At 38.4% G+C, this 22,912-nt stretch overlaps 2 protein-coding genes across 2 annotated transcripts; both read right to left on the reverse strand.

Moving 5' to 3' along the window:
* Window positions 1–3,411: 3,411 nt before the first annotated feature.
* On the reverse strand, window positions 3,412–8,750 carry LOC107700829 (B-cell receptor CD22-like). The gene is made up of 11 exons (XM_016502644.1): window positions 8,693–8,750; window positions 8,146–8,487; window positions 6,165–6,416; window positions 5,507–5,761; window positions 5,151–5,408; window positions 4,795–5,058; window positions 4,628–4,715; window positions 4,453–4,498; window positions 4,014–4,276; window positions 3,775–3,873; window positions 3,412–3,652 (listed from the first exon to the last, which is right to left on the reverse strand). The coding sequence occupies exons 1-10, from the start codon at window positions 8,745–8,747 to the stop codon at window positions 3,840–3,842; spliced, it is 1,857 nt and encodes a 618-aa protein (XP_016358130.1). The 5' UTR covers window positions 8,748–8,750; the 3' UTR covers window positions 3,412–3,652; window positions 3,775–3,839.
* A 2,816-nt stretch (window positions 8,751–11,566) lies between these two features.
* On the reverse strand, window positions 11,567–15,975 carry LOC107700830 (B-cell receptor CD22-like). The gene is made up of 8 exons (XM_016502645.1): window positions 15,929–15,975; window positions 15,042–15,383; window positions 14,710–14,958; window positions 14,356–14,619; window positions 14,190–14,280; window positions 12,592–12,637; window positions 12,282–12,505; window positions 11,567–12,113 (listed from the first exon to the last, which is right to left on the reverse strand). Exons 1-8 carry the CDS (start codon window positions 15,969–15,971, stop codon window positions 12,053–12,055), a joined length of 1,320 nt encoding a protein of 439 aa, XP_016358131.1. The 5' UTR covers window positions 15,972–15,975; the 3' UTR covers window positions 11,567–12,052.
* Between the last annotated feature and the right edge of the window lie 6,937 nt (window positions 15,976–22,912).

Consider the following 22,912-nt stretch of genomic DNA (forward strand, 5'->3'; position numbering starts at 1 on the left):
GTTATAATGGGTTTTAATGGCTTTTGCTGTGTCACACTGCTCACGTCTGGAGTAGGCACTGCGTAATAGTAAAAGTCACAGGACTCAAAAAAGGGAATGAGAGCTTAAAGCTTCGTACATTGCCTAGCTGACCTACTACCAAATCATATTCATCATAATAAATATCTACATATTTGCTTACTTCAAATGAATCAATTTAGTGTCTCCAAGCTTAGTGCAGTGTCCTCAGGCCATGTGATATAATGGTCCACTAAGGTCCTGTTTGGCATAACTTGGTCTATTAAGAAGTGACCCACCCACAAACATTTTGTACCAAAAGCTATCAGTTTCTTCTCTCACACTACATTTCACAAACTCTTTACCAAATAAAACTCGCATACCCTGTTTGCTGTAGCTTTGCCCAGGTGAAAAATAAATATATTTAAATTGTGCTTTTTCAGACATACTTACTATATTTAAATTATACTATACTAAGTGCATATTAAATGTATTATTTTGAAACAACTTTAAGTATATTGTGTATTTCAAGATATGTTCAAGTTGGATTTTAATCTATTTGTAATATATTTAATATATTGAAATTGTGTTAAAATGGAACCACTTTAAGTATATTTAGTGCAATTTAAGTGTATTTCTTAAAATACATTTAAAATGTCCTTTTAATACTTCATGAACTACAGTTAGAGTATATTTGAAGCATCGTTTTAATGTACTTCAAGTAAATTTCAATTGTATTTCAGCTAATTGGAAATGCATTAGCATTACACTACTAGTATATTAATAAAGCTGCTTTTTTTCAGTATATACACACGTACACTTTGATATCTAGAAAACTTTAATGTATTATATATTGTTGTGTACATTACAAATATTCATAAAGCACACTAAAAAAGGTCATTAGTAGTCAAAGTGTAAATGGTAAGTTTGATGACTAAACAGGCGTGATAAGCAGGGGATATAAATGATAACATTTCCTGTCTCTATGCAAATAAGTCTCAACTTTCACAAGAAAAAAATAACCTAAATTTTCACACTTGAAATAGTTAGCCCTGGGTCATCCTAAACCCCAGGTAAACTGAATCCAGGGTTATCTTGCTTCTTGTTTCACACTGCTTATAATATACCTAGGGTTAACAATTAATCCTGTGTATTCATAAGCTGCTGTTTCACTCTGTAAATTCCATGGGTTAACGTTCTTATTTGCATATTTGCAATGTCAGTGTCATTAATTGGACGAACGCAATATGCAACCTCCTCAAAAATTGTGCGTCCTCATGTTACACATTGCCAACTGTACATAAAGGTTTTTTTTCTCTGAATGGACTTTTCAGACTACAAAGGTAAGAAAGAAACTATTCTTTTCTTATTCTAAATTGACGCGTTCCCTCACATTGATACGGTTCACTCACATTGCATTTACCACACTATGGGGAAAACTCAGGTTTTTCCAAATACTGAAGCCTGATTTGTTAACATACGTGTAGATGCACAAACAAATGCATTTTAGCATGCAAAAAGGTGGGGGACGACTGCTCATATAAGTCACAATTTTTCACAATCACAATCTTTCTCCTACAGCACCAAGATCATCTCCTCACTGGATGCCAAAGAAAGAAAAATGAAGAAACCGGCTACTTGCCATGTGCAGAGCACCCGTGCATGCCTGGGACGAGCATATTGAGTGCGTCGCTTGCCTGGGCTGCATCCATGAAGAGGAAAACGGAAACAGACTGGCCTCATTATGAGAGCATGAGTCTCGCCTTGCTACACTTGCAGATTGTTTTCTTTCATGAAAGCCGTCCCGCCCCTCGCACTCTCCTGCTTCTCCCCTCCCAGAAGCCTCGGAGGAAGAAACATATTCCATGGCTGGACAAGCTGGCTCAGTGCTCCATACCATAATGGTCCTCCAGATTTTCCAGGCCAAGCTCCTCTGTGCCATGGAAGAGTCAGGCCCGAACCCTGCTTCTTTCAAGGAGCTGAGCAGCGTGACTGACCTGACTCTACGTGCTACGAAAACCAGTGCTACTGGTTAAACCTTACTAAGATCAAGGACACAGACAAGGCCACCTTCCTCGACTCCCCAGGCTCCCCCATTGGGCTGTTTGGCTGTGCTCTGGATGGTTTCGTGGAGCGCTTCACTGCAGTGCAGAAGTCATCGGAAGCTATGTACCACTTCCTGTTTCATGTCGCCAGAAGGCTCCGCCGACTCAACAGCCTGCAAATCCTGCTCAGTCACCTTCTCAGCCTCAGTCGAAGTCAAACCTTGAGCTCCGACAGCGCCCTCAGACTGCAAAGCGATATCCCTTCCCCAAGCACCAGGGCCAAAGTGATGCTGGACACTGAGCTGCAGAATCCATCCTGATTCAGCAGAAAAGAAAAGGAGAGGACTAAGTCCTGCCATGGCTGGACCTCCCTCAAAGAAGTCTCGCGCTTGCCTTCCAATTTGCACCAATTTGCACAATGGCACTCAGTGCTGACTTGTATAGGCAGTCAGCCCTGCTCGTTTTGGCGAGCTGAAATTCCATTTGTTTGGGTAGCAACAAGAACATTAACAAATCAGGCTTCAGTATTCTGAGAAAACAGAATTTTCCCTCTAGCATGGTATACACAATGCTCATTGCCGTTATTTCAGGGAACCCAAGGTTATGTTAGTACCTGGAGCATTCCTATAAAATGCTGAAATGACTGTTTATATACAACACAGGGTTCCACCTTGGTCAGAATCATATTCCTGGGGGGTGGAAGCCTTTGCTTCAACCCACGGACTAAAAAAACAACCCATGGCAGCAGTATAAAACTAGGCCAATTCCATCAGAAAACTGTAGACTTGGCAACACTGGTTCTGTGTCGGAATGTCTGTTTTTGTTTTGGTCTGATTGATTCCACACACTGCCAGTTTGCCCATTAGTATTTCGACACCCCGGGTTGCCAGTTGGTGGTATAAAGCGTATTGCAGCCATGGAACCCAGTAAACTAACTGGATCAGAGATTGCAGATTCTAACCGACCTCAAAAGCCTCAGCATACATCTAAAGGCTCTATTACCAGAGGCAGGTAAACCAACTCATCAACTTACAGTGTGAAGCTTGTTGCCAAGCTCCATTGTCATTTTTTTTTACTTTAATTCATTTTAAATGGCTAAAATTATGGTTACAAGTGCCTTTGTGTGAATGTCACTAACGACATCAACACTTTCAATAACCAAATAAAAATAGATACCTGAAAACATATGTCTTATGAGCAGGTAGTTGAAAATTATTATAACTTGGTTCAGGTATTTACAGGCAAATAGACCAGAGCAGCAATTAAGATCAAATGTGCTAAATTGTCATAACAATGATGTCATAATGAAAATAAAGACTTTCTGACAATGTTAAAATTGTATGTATTTAGCAATAAAATGACAGTATAAACACACAAAAGAAAACATTTGTTCCACATTAACATTACAAAGCGAGCGCTAAAGGGCTATTACAGGTCTGAGTGGCGTCCATGTGTGAGTGTAGAGTGAAGGCAGTGTGTGTGATATTCACAATTAAGATCGTAATAAACTAGTGGATTTTAAGCTGAAAGCCATTAATGTCCAAACAGCAGAACAGTCCCATAAATATGTAAATGGATGAAATCAAGCAGAGAGGGAGCTGTAACATGACCTGGGATGGACTCAAATCCAGGTTTCCCATGAGCATCAATAGTATGCGGATCGACCACATGTTCTTCGTTTGACTGAGCTGTAGATCACATCCTCAGATCTGGGGAGAAATTAGAACATGACCTGGGATGGACTCAAATCCAGGTTTCCCATGAGCATCAATAGTATGCGGATCGACCACATGTTCTTCATTTGACTGAGCTGTAGATCACATCCTCAGATCTGGGGAGAAATTAAAAGAATATGGCATTTCAGAAAATCCCACCAGCAGGTGACAATCCATCATTTCGACAACAAAAAAACAAGAGGTCTGATTAAGCATTGAATAGGTTTCATTTGGGTTCAGACGAATCGTTTCTCACCTATTGGCATCAGATAGATGTTGCATCTCAGTAGTCTCTTCAGTCTTGTTCATGTCTTTGTTCTTGAAGTGATGAACACTGGCATACTGAATCTCTTCAGCACCTCCAGATTCTTTTTCTGTTTGTTCTTTCCCAGAGCGTTTGGGTTTCTTCACTTTAATGTTGGCATACAGATCATCCCTCTGATTGGCTGATACTAGTGAATACACTGGAACGTCATTGGTCGGAGCCGTTTCTGTTGATCTGCCCACACGATCATCCTGCTGTTTTATAAAATAATAATCACACAGTTATCGTGAGATCAATCTGAATTATTTTCTCAAATATTAGTCAAGCAACAGTACATGACTTTTTAAGTCTTAATTTTTATAGTCAAATATAATATCTATATCATGATCCTGCTGCTTTTGTAGATTGAGGTATGTATTATCAAACTTGCCTGATTTTGTCTGACAACTTCAGCTCCACCGTCTCTCCTTTTCTTCCTGGAAATTTTGTTACAAAGTACTGAACAGTATAATTTATTGCAAGTAACCTTTAACATGTTGCAGTAAGTTTAACAAATTCTGCATTTGTGTTAACTTGTAAAATGTCTTTATAATGCAGGAGCTCACTTAATAAACACACTGATGATGATGATGATCAATCCTCCACATCCCACCACAATCCCAGTAACTGTGTGCAGAGCAGCTCTCTGAACACCTGAAAAAAAGAAGTTCATGATGATCATTTCACACTAGAGACAGATGAAACTCAAAGAGTGTCTGTTTATGGTGAATACCTTTAACAGAGACTGAAACAGATGCTGATCTCTGAGATCCATGTTTATTCTGAGCCTCACAATAGTAGCGTCCGCTGTGACTGGAGTTAAAGCTGGAGATGCTGAAACTCTGTCCAGATCCAACAGCTGAGCTTTGATTCTCCTTAAACCAGCTGAAGTTCAGAGCAGGAGGGTTTGAGTCACTGCTGCAGCTCAGAGTCACTGAATCTCCCTCCACTATTTCACCAGACGGACTGATGGACACCGAGATGCTCTTTGGAGGATCTAAAAAGACAAAAATGTAAAATGACATGCAGTAAGACAAATAATAAAAAAAATAATCAGCCAGATCTGACCAAAAATAAAGGTAGACTTACACATGACATTCACAGTCACAGCAGCAGAGCCATTAGATCCATGTTCATTTCTAGCAAAGCAATAAACGTTTCCACTGGCTTCAGACGTAATGTTAGTGATGCTGTAGGTGTCACCAGATTTCAGAAATGTTTCTCCTTTAAACCAGCTGAAGTTCAGAGCAGGAGGGTTTGAGTCACTGCTGCAGCTCAGAGTCACTGAATCTCCCTCCACTATTTCACCAGATGAATTAAGGGTCACCACAACATTTCTTGGACCATCTAAAATACAAAGAATGAAATGTCTCATCAATGAACAGTGATAAAACACAGTGGAACTAGAGGATCTGTTCTCAGTTCTTGCACCAGCGTTCACTCACACATCACATTCAGCATCACAGCATCTGCGTCTTTCTCTCCATATTTATTTCTGGACTTGCACTTGTATTCTCCACTGTGATCAGAGCTGATCTTTGTGATGTTATAGATTCTTCCAGATCCTACAGACTTTCCTCCTTTATACCAGCTGATTTCTGCAGGTGGGTTTGGGTCACTGCTGCAGATCAGAGTCACTGAATCTCCCTCCATTATTTTACCAGACGCACTGATGGACACTGAGACGCTCTGTGGAGGATCTAGATTAAATATATTTAAAATATGAACATAATTATTTTATTTATGCAAAGACTTTCCATTATCATTATTAACAATTACTGAAGTGTATCTAAGTAGAAATCAAGAGACTTTATTTCAGTGATGAGATCCAAAGATATAAATCTACATCTGAACTGGTGCACAACAAATAAAACAGTCACATTTACTGATTTATCAACCCATGAGTCATAAAGAGGGTCTATAAACACAGATTCCTGATTCACATTAATTTGACATATTATTACATTATTAAAAATAAATCCTGTCATATAAACAAAAACATCATGCAGCCTATATTACTGGGCCTGAAACAAATTCTGAGTAATTTAATCTCAATAATTAGTGAAATATTTTACTAATGTTAATGAATCCGTTTGTACTCACATTCAACATTAAGATAAACAGCAGGAGAGGGCAGATGTTGATATCCTGAAACAGCACACTGATAGTTTCCTGCATCATAACGACTGACTGACTGCAGCTGAAGCTGATTCACTGTGATGACTCCTGTAGTTAATCTCTGTGTGTTTCTGTACCAGATGAATGTTGTTTGTTGAGGCAGAGAGCAGCTGCTTTTACACATCAGACGGACTGAATCTCCCTCTTTCACACTCTGCTCTGTCTCCACCTGCAGATCTGACAACAACAACAACTCACTGATTCATCAGCTTAAAGAAGAGGGTGCTCGCTGCAGAGCCTAACAGCAGCCCCTCACTGCAGAACACAAGATCCAGGGGGCGTGGTTGGATCCACATCTAGAGGGTGGAGATTGGTAGGTTTAGGGGTGGAGATGGGTAGGTTTAGGGATCAGGGGGTGGAGACGGGTAGGTTTAGGTATATGTAAGGTGGGAGGTGTTGGATCTGGATCCAACCATGCGCCCTGGATCTTGTGTTCTGCAGTGAGGACCATCTCGAGCCAAATGGGAGGAGCTGCCGCTCTAGCTCGCCCTCGTTGGATGTAATGGGTGGCGCTAGACACCTAACCACACCCTAACCCTACCCTTTACCCTATCGCTAAACATGACTCCACCCATTAGTTCCACAGAGGTGGAGCTGGACATCTAGAGAGGGGGAGCTGCAGGCCATTTGGCTCAGCAGTGAGCGGTACTTGGCTTAAAGTGATAGTTCACTCAAAAATGAAAATTCAGTCATTATTTATCACTCTGCTGTTGTTCTAAAGCCGTTCATGACTCCTTTCTTTTTCAGAAGATGTTAACAAATGTCCTGCTAATGATTGTCCATTTAATAGCAGTTCAGCTCTTGTTTATATGTATAGCACTTTTCACAACACAAAATCATTTCAAAGTAGATTCACAGCCAATGTATGTTTCAATAAAACAATGTCTTTGGGCCCAAATGAACACGGAATCTAGCATTACTTCCTATAATCTCTTTCTTTAGTTTCTTATAATCACAAGTGACTGTGTCAAGACAAAAACTAATCTCTTCTGACAAAAAGATAATTTCATATAACAGTAAAATCAGCTCTAAGATAATACAAGTCACGTATTCAGTTAAACAGATGAAATGATATGTGAATGTGAATGGTGACCATCTTCAGGCTTTAAAAACAGGATGCAAAAGAATAAAAAACACTCCCATGCAACTCATACTAAATATTCCAAGTGACATACGACTGGTTTTGATGAGAAAGAAACTGTAATGTAATTGATTTTATTTCATTTTAATTGATTTTTTATTATTACAGGCAAGCTCCTTAGCTTGTGTTTCAGCTCTTGTTTTTGATTTCTCAAAATAGTTCACACTGTTACAATTACCAGCTGGAGTGACCATGAGCTCTGCTAGAGGGCACTCCACCCCTTTACTGTCATTACTCACCCCGGACTCCATTTTCCAGGTTCCCTCTGCCCAGGAACTCATGTTAACATCTGTTAACAAATGTTTCGTATCAGGAGGACTATTTAAGATGCACACAACACTCAGATTGCTGAATATTGTTAACCTGTAACATCTTTGTGTTTTCTGTCTTGCCTGTGGTTGTCATCCTTTGACTGTTTACCTGGTTTCCTGTGATTGTTTGCTGCCTGCCCTGACCTTTGCCTGTTTTGTGGATTACTCTTTTGAGTCTGCCTTGGATTGTATTGTTTGCTGGTTTTCGATCCAAAAATACAGTTTTGCAACTTACAGACACAGTTTTGCAACTTTTTTTTAAAGCATGAAGAAGTCATCTTCACCTTTTATAGTCATTATATGAATGAGTACTCATTTAATTTAACATTTCTCTTTGTATTCAAAAGAAAGAATGTCATACGGCAGATGGAGTTACATGATAAAGTGCTTGATGTGTGTGTTTGTGTGTCTGTGGTGTATTTGTGAGAGTTCACTATAGCTCACCAGAGTTCACCTGTGACATCCAGCCGAGCCCCAGGAATCCCTATCCATGTTCCTCTGTCTGTAGTGAATCTGCAGTAGTAGATGTGTTTATCAGCTTCTGTTACACTCGTCAAAGTGATACTGTAAGTGTCTTTATATTCACTGACACACTGAACTCTTCCGCTCTTTTCTGGGTCTAAACACAGGTTTGATATTTCTCCATCAGTTACAGCAGATTTGGTCCAGAAGGCTGTTGTGAGCTGATGATCATGTGGATGGTTTAAAACACAGAACATTTTCACTGTTGAACCCTTTAATGCACAAACATATGAAGGACCGTAATTCACTGCCCAATACTGCTGACCATCAACCCCTGAAACACAAAACTGAGAAAATTAGGTGGTTTTTCAGGTGTTTTGAACCAGTGTACATAAAGTATCTTTTCATTTTGAACATTTTTATTTGTTTGCTGACAGCGAAACACTCATGTCAGTTTAAGAGCTACAAAGTGTGAAGAGCTCAATCAGCTTTTCACGAGTGTTAAATTGTCTGTTTAGTGACTGAAACTGAAGACTCACCCGCAGTCATGATCACCAAGATCAGAGGAAGAGACGTTACGAGTGGCGTCACCATGATGATTTCTGCAATCATAAAATAATTATGACATTATGAGCATCATCTATACAACATCACAAACTTTATTGTGTTGATAATCAATAGACAGAGATCATAATGACTTCAGATTAATTCACTGCTCATTGAAGGCTTGACATGTGCTGAGGATGTTTCTCATGTCAGGCCTTGTGTGTCTAAAGAGCTTCACAAAATATTGACATATGTATCTATATCAAATATTGAACTTCTGGAGCTTATATTAAGTCATGACCACATTTTTACAAATAATCTGTTGTAGCCCTATTAATTTACCTAATGTTAAATAAAATGGTCTTACTGCGCTGCAGTGTCAATGTCTGAGTGTCGACGCCCAAATGACAAAAACATCAGCAGCTTAAAGTGTCAAATGGCTACAGTTTTCACACTTGATTATGCAGCTCAAAATATTTGTCTTCCTCTTCCGGGATATGTGTGACGCCATCTCAACTACATAAGCACAACTCGAAAAGTCTCCAGATCCAAACAAATAAGAAGCTTTAGAATTCACTGTAGTTAAATCTTTGTGAGAGAACGTGTGAAACATGACAGAAAGAACTGTGTAAAGATGCTCATTATGGCTGCAGGAGCGTCTGAGTGGGTTTTTAAGAGATGAAAGTTTAGAACTCTTAGATTCACTTCCTCTTTCTGACTCAAACTCTGTGTTTAACACATGGAGCGATGGTGCAGCACAACCTCATGTACCACAATCATGAGCAAATACATTGTGTTTCAGTGGGTCAGAGCCAGTCTCAGAGAGACAACACAAGCACTTACACTACCAGACTGACAAAAGATCAAGTAAAAATAGTATTGTTCTTCTAAAAGAACTGATCTATTGAAAGATTCCCAAAAATGAAGAAACTGGGATTACTCCAATCTTTTCTGCACTTCCATTGACTTTACTGTCATCTAGTGGTCAAAAATATGAAGCGCATTTTACTGCCTCTTACAGCAGTCTGACTGTTAGACAACATGCTGATTTTAGAAGCAATAAAAGGTAATTACATGCGTTTGGGTTTGGTTTAGGTTTAGGGTAGGTTCAGGGTTAGTACCTAGTTAATACACAGTTATTGCCCAGTTATTATCTTTTGACAAAGAAAAGGGTAAAAAACACAGTACAAACACATATCAAACACACTGACTTGTTTGAGCAGTTTCAGCAAAATGGAAAGTCGACTAAGACCATCTAAATTCACTTTTAAGATCAGGGACAATGAGAAGCAAAAACAAAACAACCTAGGTTATTTTCACTCGGTTCATTTTGAATTTGGACTCAAAACCAACTGACTGTACAAAAAAAAATTGTTTATTTGATCTATTTATTACACAATTCATTGGATGAGATTGGTAGCAATGAGGTTGAAGACAGCAAATATTACACAAAGCAAATACACATTTAACTGTTACATATTTCTCAATCTTTGTATAAAATGAGATGTCAAACATGAAAAGCATATCACCATAATGCTTTGGAAGGTGAGTAAATGATGACCAAATGTTGTAAATGGGGTTATTTTGTTCTAAAGGTTGAAAATGAAACCTTGTGATTTAAGATTGAATATCAGCTGTTTGAAACTCACTTATAAACTGATTGCATAAAACACAATATCAATATCACACACTGGTGCTTAAAAAATATTACAAATAAGTGTATCTCATGCAAACTTTAGCAACACTTAGCATGTGAGCATCGTTGAACAGCAACACCTCGAACAGCAGCTTCACTTTACACAATTCAGCTTACCTGACACACATCTACAGATGAGGATGTGGAACAACATCTAGTGTTTTATTCAGTGCAACATCTTCAGGATTTCCTCAAACACCACAGATCTAGAGATCGAAAGCAATCATTTTGTGTTGGAAGGTTGGAAAATAAATGAAATAAATTGCAGGATTATACTAACTATTGATAATATAAATCATGAAACCAGAAATATCTGAGAAATTGTGTGTGTGTGTGTGTGTGTGTGTGTGCGCGCATCTTTTATTATCTATGAAAAGCGCACTGTTTTTCTCCACCTCTCTCTCTTTTTGCAAGCATACACATGCAGTACAGAAACTCATGCACACAAAAACTTGTCTTGTTGTCAACTTATTGCGATTTAAGTAAATACAAGATAGATTTAAATCTTCAGTATTATTTTTTGCAAACTTGCTTTGTACATTAAAGCTATACTTATATACCTAACTTATATATTAAACATATTCAAAGCTCATGTTTTTTACCACTTCAAAAGCATTTAAGCTACCCTGCTCAATTATACAGTAACTTGAACAAATAAGCACAAATCCAGCTGCCATACCAAACAGCAAAAACACCACTAAAGCAGCCGCTTTTAACCTGACTGCACACTTACTATAGGCCTGGAGGATCTCTGAGGCCCCCTATTGGCCCGTGGCCCCTGATTGAGAAGCACTGGTTTAAAGAGCTTCACTCATAATTATGTACAGGATAAACAATACTGATCAAACCAGCATTCACCAAAAACACAATATACCTTATTTTATTGTTTACTCAATCCTTTCTACACATTTTTAACTCTTCTAAACGTAGTATAAACAGGAAGGAATGGTCACAGATAAGAAATGATAAGAACAGCAGCATGACGGGAAGTTAAACTGCTGCTAAACTGCTGAACTATTAATGAATATCACGTCAAAAATGAATGCCAGCCTTCCTCTATCTCAGTGTTTGCGCCTCTTCTCAACAAGTCAATTCACCTTTAGAAATAGGTATAGAGTTTCAGACAACACAAGAAGAGCTCAAAAATGCATCCTTTAAAGGCAAATAAATACAGCATCCAATTCACTATTGTTAAAGACTTGTGTGAGAACATGCTAAACGTTTGCTTTGACAAAACATTTTTGGCAAAGATTAGCCGATAATAAAATGTTAAGCGTAAGTCTCCTCACAAAAGCAGTTTATTCAGCGTAATTAAACCTCTCCTCCATTCAGAAATGGAAGTTTTGCATATGCTTGCTCACAGCTCTTATAGTTTCACGTCCTGTTTCTCACACAAGTGTTGTGTATTTAAAGTCACCGCACACGGTCACACAAGCACATTTCAACTCAAACGTCAACACAAAGTAAAAATTAAAATTCACCCTATTTATTTTCTTAATGCATCTTTCTGTGATCGATCCATCCATATGTAGGCCTATCCGATGTATAAAATAAAGTCTTGTTTGTTAAGAGGAATCGCTTTTTAGTCGCAACTTCTATTTCATGCCGACTTCAATGTAGGAAAATGGAGAAGCATGTTCAGTGACGCTCCGATTCTTCATGCAACTTTGATGCTGCTGTAGATCACATCGGAATCATCCGCCTTTTCAGCATTTGATCTGTTCAATAAGAATAAAAAAGACAAAACAAGATGAACCATGTTGTGCACCCATAAAAACTTGTTCGTCTAAGCTACCTGTGCCTCATTTTTCTTAATAAGAAAGAGAGTTTGTGTGTTTGTTCACATCTTTAACCCTATTGATGCTATATGATGGAGTGTGTCTCACCCGGCAGAAACAGTGTTTCCATACTGACATCCGGCCTCCGCAGTCGTGTTCCTGGTGTTTCTGTGGTGCTGGATGCTGGCGTACTGAACCTCGTCTTCATCTCCAGCTCTCTGGGGTTCTCTGGGTCTGCTGTGAGTGACGCTGGCGTACACTAAATCATTCGGATCGGCTGTTTTTGAAGGTTTCGCGCTCGTCTGATCCGTTACGGCTGTGCTGTTGTTTTCCTGAATTAACACGCACAGCCCGGATGATCCCACTGTGATCACAATTACATGAAAATGTGCTGAAACAGATGCTATTCTGGACTTGCCTGTTTTGAAACGCCACTTTGGCCGCCGGCGTCTCCTGTTTTCCTGCTGGAGAGAAGAAAAAGGAAACATACAGTATCCATGTCACAGAAAGCAAAGATTACACAGAAACTGGTGTGGTGTAGAAACTATTTTCATGCAGACATTTCTAGTACACTTCACAAACAGTTACAATGAAACAGCAAGTAGCAGATTGAGTTAAATGTGAAGTTTGGTAGAAAGCCTAAACGTACTCTAATACTTTTTTATTTACAACTACGAAAAATATGATCAAACTAGTCAACAGCTCAAACACTATGTGCAAAAACTAGAAAATAAAATGCATTTATTTTTAGATATGTTTTGAATATTCATTTCTATATTATATATCATGCATACACTCTAAAAAATGCTGGGTTGAATACAACCCAGTGCTGGTTAAAATAGGGACAAACCCAGCAATTGGGCTGTTTTGACCCAGCGGTTGGGTTAAATGTTTAACCCAACCTTCTGGGTAGTAACCCAACCGCTGGGTCAAAACAACCCAATTGCTGGGTTTGTCCCTATTTTACCCAGCACTGGGTTGTATTTAACCCAGCATTTTTTAGAGTGTAGACTTCAGTTTCAAAGTTTTGGAGTCGTTCGATTTTTTTAAAGAAATTAATACTTTTATTTCTCAAGGACGCTTTAATTTGAACAAAAGTTTTAAGACAAATGTGAAAAGTCGTTTATAATGTTACAAAAATGTGTATTTCAAATAACTGCTGTTCTTTTGAACATTCAATTCATCAAAGCATCCTGAAAAATTAAATAAAATAAAACATGGAAAAACTGCATTTATTCTTGTTTTCTGTGCTGAAAATCCTTTACCTAATTAGCTGAAAAGTGACCGGCCTTCTGAAAATTGCTTGTCATTTTCTCGTTATGCTATATATCGTTATTCAATCTTTTTGTCAGCTTGTTTTCTGTCATTTAGCACAGGTTTTGTATTTCTTTTTGGAACTGATTGATCATAGGCCTCATTGATCTGAGCTTATGCACCTCAGTTCAGAGTGGGAAAAAAGCACAATTAATATATATTTACTTTAAAATCTAATATTTAGTAATAATATAGCATAATGAGAAATTTATAGGCAATTTTTGTAGGCCAATCATTTTTTCAAAATGAAAAAAAAAATCAATTTTTTTTTAGAAAAGTGGTTATATCCTGTGTGAGCAACGTCAGTAAGGTTTAGTCCAGTACGATTAACAATAACTAGCATTTTTACTGGAAAAAGAGAATACTCTCCAGGTCAAAAAGACTAAGGGTTAAAAGTGTCATAAAAGTATTTTATATATGACTTGTATGCTGTATGTTTTACACCATGTAATATATAGATCTTCTGAAGTCATATGACAGCTTAGTGTGAGGAATGTGAAGAAAATGTAATTATATGGCATTGTTCAAAATGCAAGATGAAGAATGAGATTGTTTTCTACATGATGAATGAGTTAAATATCTGTTTATTCACCACATGTATGGCTTGGGTTATAGCATACGAGTCACATAAACCACCTTTATGATGTTTTATGGTGTTTTTCAGGTTTTTCCACAGCAAAAATGACAGCAGTTTTTTCTTACCTGCTGATTTTTATTACTACAATAATAATACAGATGCAGATGAGCGCCGCCCCGATTCCAGCCGCTGCATACAGAAGGGTTTTCTGGCCACCTGAGTGAAGAGAAACATCATTTCAAATGATGCTCGTGACACCAGCAGAGTTCAGTAAGAGTCTCATATTAATACCTGTAGATGTTACAGACACAGACTCTGATCTCTGAGATCCATGTTGATTCTGAGCCTCACAATAGTAGCGTCCGCTGTGACTGGAGTTAAAGCTGGAGATGCTGAAACTCTGTCCAGATCCAACAGCTGAGCTTTGATTCTCCTTAAACCAGCTGAAGTTCAGAGCAGGAGGGTTTGAGTCACTGCTGCAGCTCAGAGTCACTGAATCTCCCTCCACTATTTCACCAGACGGACTGATGGACACCGAGACGCTCTTTGGAGGATCTGAAAAATTAAAAACATTACATTTCACAGTGCATCATTTGATCAGTCTGGACTGTATTTTGCTGATATGAAGATCAAGTCTTGACGTACATCCGACGCTGAGAGTGACGGCAGGAGACGGCAGATGTTGCTGATCTCTCACTGCACAGCTGTAGTTTCCCGTATCATCACTGCTGACCAACTGCAGCAACAGCTTATCCGAGTCGCTCGATTCTGATAAACGCTTGCCGTTTTTATACCAGGTAAAGTCTGTTTTATCTGAGAGGATACAGGTGGTTTTACAAAATAAAACGGGTGATTCTCCCTCAACGATCTCTTCAGGAATCTCCCCTCTGAGCTCTGAAATCATGGAGAAAACATGTTTTATGTTTATAAGAAAGAACAGAGTAAAATCTGTCAGTGTAATATTAGTTTGACTGTACCTGTCACGTTGAGCTCAATGCCAGGATAACCCAGATATCTATCTTTTTTTGCCACGATTCTGAGACAGTACATTCCTTCATCCTGATGTGACACATTACTGAGTTTGAGAACAAAAGCTCGTTGTTCTTTATCAGGTAAATACTGAACTCTGCCTTTGTAATCTGGATGATCCAACAGATTGACGGGTTCTTTACCTTTAACTGGGTTTACAGTCCAGAATGTCTCTGTCACAGTGTGATGATTTGGATGGTTATACCTGCCTGATAAATGTGTTGTTGAACCCTTTAGGGCACATTTCATCGAAATTGAGTACTGAACCTGCCATTTCTGGTTGCAGATCACTGGAAAATATGAAACAAGCAAATACATGAAATTTCTTCCATTCTGTGTAAATGTGTTTTCACTTTTCTCAACAACACAGAAGTTCTAAAGTAAGATGTGCTCAACCTTACGTCATGTACCTCAATGTTTGCTTTGATTGTGTTTATAGTTTTTGTTAAATATATCATAACTCTTCAGTTTTACTCATTGAAACCTGACAGAAGACAACGTATAATACAGGATCAACATCTCATAGTCCTGCTCTCTGTATCCCTAACTTTCTGAAATGCCACCAAGTGAATAACAAAAAACGTTACATGAACACAAAAATGGCGCCACTAGTCAGTATTTCCAGGAAGTGTCTAATTTGATCTGTCACTATAGGCATAATGCACAGTACTGCGGGTGTCTGTGTTCGTTTTGCAGAACTGAACGATTACAATATATGAGCAACACTTTTCCACCATAAATATCAAACTGTCATTAAACACAGTATACAGAAAAACATACTGAACGACAGTCATGGATTTCTTCATATGCATGAAAATAAGATTTTGAGACTCACCAGGAATCACGAGCAGAGAAATCAAAGAAAATAGGCTGAACATTCTGGAAAACATTTGGAATGGTGTTAAAATGACACTAAAGTACGGCAGACTTAAGTGTATTTGCATATTTAAATGTGATATTTAATCATCTACCTATATCGAAACTGTAGAAAAATATGTATTTGCATTGTAAAAAATATAGTTGTCCCTATCTTGCTTTGACCTGCAGGGTTTGAGCGTCATGTAGCAATGATAGTTGATGTACTGTATGCAATATTTAACTATTATCAGACATCCTGTCTCTCATCACTTCCTCTGTCTGAGTGTGAGACGCTCCTCCACCAGTCACAGGACACTAGAGCATATCTCAACACAGATACTCAGCCAACCCTGATGAGAATCAATCAAACCTCATTGCATTAAATCAGATAGATGGGAGCTGAACTGAAGAGATTTTTTTACATGCAAGTTCACTGAAAAACTATGGAAACTCAAGTCAATGTGACATTCACATGGCACTGGAGAAAATAGCTCACCTTCCTCTTTTTCTTTCTTTTTACCGTAATGCTGGTGTTGTAAGAGACATGAGAAATGGCTTCTTAACAGCATTGACTTCCTCTAAAACAGTCATCAAGCCTCATTCAACAAATAACCCAGCTATTTCACATAAATATACAGTAATAAGCAAAATCAGGAGGATTTAATAATTGATCATTCACTATACCTTATATTAGAATTCAAATAAAATGAGTGAATGTGCTTAACTGTAAGGCTGCTTTCACAATGCAAAGACATTTTGCAAAGACAACTTACACAAGTTGTTTATGGGGTAGATCTCAACTTGAAACATGTGAATGGAAGTTCACAATGCTCTAAACACAAGGAACTGAGGTGAAACATCCCATTAAGATCTTAAGTGGCATTTTTCTTATAAGTAAGAACCAGATTTAACAGGTTTTTCAGAACAGGGCACTGAGGAGGCCTTCTTAAGTTGAATCAAGGATGGTGACAAACACACTGAGATGAAAGACACAGCTGCTTGTCCAACTTTAGATAGATAGATAGATAGATGGATGGATGGATGGATGGATGGATGGACGGAAGGACGGACGGACGGACAGGTAGGTAGGTAGATAGATAGATAGATAGATAGATGGATGGATGGATGGATGGATGGATGGGTGGATGGATGGATGGATGGTTGGACGGACGGAAGGACGGACGGACAGGTAGGTAGGTAGATGGATGGATGGATGGATGGATGGATGGATGGATGGATGGATGGATGGATGGATGGATGGATGGATGGATGGATGGATGGATGGATGGATGGATGGTATTCTGGAATAGAGCTCTGAACATTCCACACACGTGTCACAGTTGATGAGTGACCGATCAGCACCGCGGACAGCGCCTTCACACTCCACACCTCTGCAGCTCACCGACCCGACGCGACATCTAGAGGAGAGCACGTGTAACTACACGCACATCAAACGGCTGTGTTGGAATCGAGATTTCTTTACCGGATGACCTGCTGTAAACGTGCCAGATTAACCTTAGACAAGAAATGCTGTTGCAACCCTCCTCAATTCCCTGTTCTGCAAAACCTGTTAAATCTGGTTCTTACCTATAAGAACACCACTTAAAAACACGACCGTTATTTATCACAAAAACACCTGATAGAAATCATTTTTAAAAAGAAAATTCACTGTATTCGCACACTGCCTGAAATAAAGCAAACAGCGAGATACGATACAATGTTGCTCCAATTCATTTTTATTTGCATAGCGTTTTGTACAATACACATTTAAGTTAAAGCAGTCTAAAAAGGGAAAGAAAAGTGAAAACAGTGCATAACAATCTTCTGCGGTTGTAAACAAGCTGAAGGAAATAATGGCAAGGAAACAGCCTAAGGTGCCGTTTACAAAGTTAAGGGAGTTTTTCACGTTTGTAGAGGTTTTTTTTTCTAACCCAGCTTAAGTAAATGCAAAAACGCCTGAAATATAGACAAAGAAGACACCTTGTTGTTGTAGCATTTTTTAAAGCAAGTCCTCTTCATTACTTTTACACGCATTTAGATGACACTCATTTGTTAAGATGCATGAAGCAACTCTTTCACAAACAGAAGGCTGCAGCTCATATGCAATGCTGCATCCTGTGTTTCAATATTTTTGGGAACATGCCATAAACTGACGTATTTAACAGTTGAGATGTTTCTCAGCATTTATGTGATATTCACATTTCTTACTTGCTTAATATTTGTTTCTTAGTTTTCTTAACTTTTTGAGTTATCTTTTTACATTGACTCAGTTAGGTTGTATTTACCTAGAATTGTAGGCATAAAGTTTGTTTAAAATAACAAGGCAAAATTAAATACCAAACTTCATATTCATTTAACATAACATTTTGAGTTATTTTACACTGGCTCAGTCAAGTTGTTTGTACTTAAGTTACAATATTAAATATTTCAGCATCAACCGAAACACGGCTGAAACATGTGAAATAAAACAACAGTTGAAATGAAAGAAGCATTTATTTGGTTGAATAAGAAAATATGCCAAATTAGGTGAAATGAACATGAACATTGGTTTTGAAAACTTAAAGTGAGTCCACTTTACTTTCATAAACTTGACAATTAACTAAATTTGTCAAGTTGAAAGTACTTAATATTCTAGGTAAATACAACTTCCCTGTGTCAATGTAAAGAGATAACTCAAAAGTAAAAAATACTGTGCATTTTCACAGCACAGCTTTAAAAACGAATGCCAAATGAACTGACAAATGAAATGAAGATGTCAGATCTAATTAAAATTGTCAAATTAAATAAGATTAAAAAAAAATGAATTGTCAGTTTTGAACAATGTTATCATATAGGATCCTGAGCTTCAGGTTGGTCTGTGTTTTCACAGGATCTCTTCATATTCTGGAGAAGAAGTGAACATATTCATCACTAATAAGATCTGATGTTAAACATCCACATGATAAACAGCAACAGCAGAGGAACTCACATCCAGAGTGTCGTATTCAGAACATCTGGACTTGGGCTCAAGGCTCATGTAGGCGTCCTCAGGAGACTCCTGACGACACAATGATGAGAGAATTCATTCTCCCTCCAGAACTGACAGACACAGATGAGGAGACGTACTCACCGTCTTATTGTGTCCTGATCCGTGCTTGTGCTCTTCTGATGGAGTCGCTCGTTTCCTGAGAGAGAAGAAGAAATGAACGTGAACACAAACTGACTCTGAATCTTTCTGACAGTACAGACACAGAGTCTCCTTCACCTTGTGATCAACAGCCCGATGAAAACCACAGACATCAAGACAACAGCTGCAGTGATTCCCACCGTCACCCTGATCAGAGATGAGCTGCTTTCTTCAGCCGTGCAGACGAGAGGAAGAAGAACTGTTACTCTTTACATACAGACAATGAGCTGACTGAGATCAACAGAGATGATTCTCACCTTTAACAGAGACTGAAACAGACTTAATCCAGCTGATTTCTGCAGGTGGTTTTTCATCACTATTGCAGCGCAGAGTCACTGAATCTCCCTCCACTATTTCACCAGACGCACTGATGGACACTGAGACGCTCTTTGGAGGATCTAAACAGACAAAGAAGTGAGGAATGACAAGCAGTAAAACATACAGTTGTACTCAACTCAAACCATGTTTATTGCTGTTGCTTTGTAAGCTTTATTATCAGAAACAGTGAAACAGACTGATGATTGTGGATAAACAATACTCAATTTTTTTCCCTGCAGAAAGAACTGTCATTTCATTCTGAAGACACATCAGATGTTTCAAAATAAAGCTCTCAGCTAACTTACATCCAGGTCTAACAGTGATTTCAGCAGATGTGATGGAGTTGAGTCCCTCATGACCGCTTATGGTGCAGGAATATCGGCCTCTGTCCTCCAGCTCGACAGACTCCAAAACAAGTATGTTGTTCCTATGGTGTTGACTGCGCAGATGCCCATCTTTCCTCCAAATGTAGGTTGGTACAGTCATAGAGGGGATGCATGAACCACAGACAAACAAAATCCAGTCTCCCTCCATCACAACATCAGACTCGGTCTTTACCTCCAGCTCCGCATCTGGACCAGAAAGAAGAAGTTTATGCTTAACGTGTGTTTATCAGCGGTAACGCATTACAAGTAACATAAGTTATGTAATCAGACTACTTTACTTTAAATTACTCAAGTTACTAACACATTACTTTTTATTTTTAAGTTACTTTTTCAAATAAGTAACACTAGTTACTTTGTTTTCCGATTTTTTCCCATGTTTAGAGAAATCGGGAGTAAGTGCAGAAGCATTGTATTAATGCTTGTTGTATTGAAGTGAAGTGAAGTGAAGTGACATGTGGCCAAGTATGGTTACCCATACTAGGAATTAGTGCTCTGCATTTAACCCATCCTAAGTGCACACACACAGCAGTGAACACACACACACACACCGTGAACACACACCCGGAGCAGTGGGCAGCCATTTTGCTGCAGCGCCCGGGGAGCAGTTGGGGGTTCGGTGCTTTGCTCAAAGGCACCTCAGTCGTGGTATTGAAGGTGTAAGAGAGCGCTGTACATTCACTCCCCCCACCTACAATCCCTGCCGGACCTGAGATCAACAGAGATGCTCAGAGATGCTCGAAGAGATGCTCGAGATGCTCAGAGATGCTCAAACTCGCAACCTTTAGGTATATAGGGGAATTGCTAGACTAAATGTGAGCATGCATTTACTCCCCTCCCTTTAGTATTCCTTGAAATGAATATAAACAGTGAAATGCAAATTCAGAATATGATGCAAACATGCAATAATTAAATGTTAAATAACACAAATATCAAAAATAGTGTGACTATTCCTTTAAAAATAAAGAAAAAAAAACAACACAGATTTTCTGAAGAAAGTAAAACATTTCATATGGCCATATATTGTTGTAAAAATGTAATAAAATATTAAGTTTAATTCATTAAACATCCTTTTGGATTATTAAAATGTAATTAAACCATTAAAATGAAATCCAGAAAATTTTTAGGCCACGACTTCCCCTAGATTTGAATGGGGAATTGCTAGACTAAATGTGAGCATGCATTTACTCCCCTCCCTTTAGTATTCCTTGAAATTAATATAAACAGTGAAATGCAAATTCAGAATATGATGCAAACATGCAATAATTAAATGTTAAATAACACAAATATCAAAAATAGTGTGACTATTCCTTTAAAAATAAAGAAAAAAAAACAACACAGATTTTCTGAAGAAAGTAAAACATTTCATATGGCCATATATTGTTGTAAAAATGTAATAAAATATTAAGTTTAATTCATTAAACATCCTTTTGGATTATTAAAATGTAATTAAACCATTAAAATGAAATCCAGAAAATTTAAAATGTAAAACACTGAATTTGAGAATAAAACTAAATTTGAGAAAAAAATAAAACAGATTTCATAGTTTTTGATAAACTATATATTGTATGATTTCAAATTATCAGACTATTATGAAATTTTGTTTTTTGTTTTTTTTTAATGGGGAAAAAAGGTACATTTAATATAATCCAGAAAAAAATCCAAATTCCAGGAAAACAGAAGTGCCGAAAGAGTACAAATTGTAGTAAGCATATGCTTAACTGCTTTTATAATTATTAGCGGTCCTTGGAAAGTTTTCTCCCCTGTGAGGGGTCCCTGGCCCCAAAAACTTTGAGAACCGCTGCTATAGTTTATGTAAATGTAATGCAATGCGATGTAAATTACTCTGGATATGGACATCTGCCCAAGGAATCAATATAAATATAAAGATCTTTTTGTGAGACAAGATCTTTATATTTACATTTTTCAAAATGCTACACTGTGTAGCTTTTGGACCCCTAGCGGTTGAAGGAAAAAACGCAAGTCAGTAACATGTAGTTTTATGCTTCGCCCGCTAGAGGGCCACAACTTGCATAGTGTACTCGCTTATTATTTAAATATTGTTATTTCTGAAAAAAAGTTACATGGTTTAGCTTTAAGCAGCCCAAAATGATTAGTGGTTGATTCTGTATAATCAGTTCAATTCCAGTTCTTACATTGAAATGTAAAAGGTCTTTATTCACACCTATCACCTATCCGGCTCTCCACTCACCTGTTACTTCTAGCTGGATTCCCTGATCGTTTGTCTAATTTCGCCCGGAAGCAGTGCTGAGCACAAACCGGAAGATGCCAGCGTCACTCTCCCTCACGTCCCTCAGCAGCAGCGAGCAGTTTCCCGCGGCAGGCTGCACAAACTCCACACGGCCTACAAACGCAGGGTCCTGAGAAACCCTGACCCTCTACCACGGCGATTTCTCAAAGAGCCATTCGGCTGCGCTCACCTGCTCGTATCGAGAAGTGTATTTGCAGGGTATGAGCACCATCGACTGCCGGACCACACACATTGTGCTGACGATATGAGTCACGTCATACTGCACACCTGGAATACACACCAGTGCATGCTTGGAAGGCTGCTTTGAGACACACTAAAAATCAAGGTTCTTAATTAGCATTATGGTTCCATGAAGAACCTTAAAACTCTTAAAAATAAAGGGCTCAGAAGGGACTACACTGCAAGTACAGAAAGCTGTAAACTGTGACCATTTGACCTCAACTGAAGTGACACTGGATGCTGTAAGAGAAGTTGTTTTACGCAAATGTGCTGCCAGTAAAACAGCTTTGTTTTCTGCTTATCGGAAAACAGTCTTCGGTAAAGACTGGTGTTCATTACGTTACCACATCACAGGTATGTTACCCTTTGCCATCAGAGAGATCCAGATGAAGGATTGAAGCAGTAGAGCTGGACACACCTGCAAGACATGAGATTTATCATGCATAAACCTCCATGAATCAAATATCTGATTCAGTCTTCACACACTTAATTAAGACAAGTAAATAATATGTATTCTGTTGTCATTATTCCTTAACCTTTTACAGAAGCATGTAATAGAAGCCTTGTTCTTATCATTGCTTGACTTAAAGTGACCACAAATGA

This window comes from Sinocyclocheilus anshuiensis, unplaced genomic scaffold (genome assembly GCF_001515605.1).
Source record: "Sinocyclocheilus anshuiensis isolate Anshui unplaced genomic scaffold, SAMN03320099.WGS_v1.1 scaffold1127, whole genome shotgun sequence".
NCBI lineage: Eukaryota > Metazoa > Chordata > Actinopteri > Cypriniformes > Cyprinidae > Sinocyclocheilus > Sinocyclocheilus anshuiensis.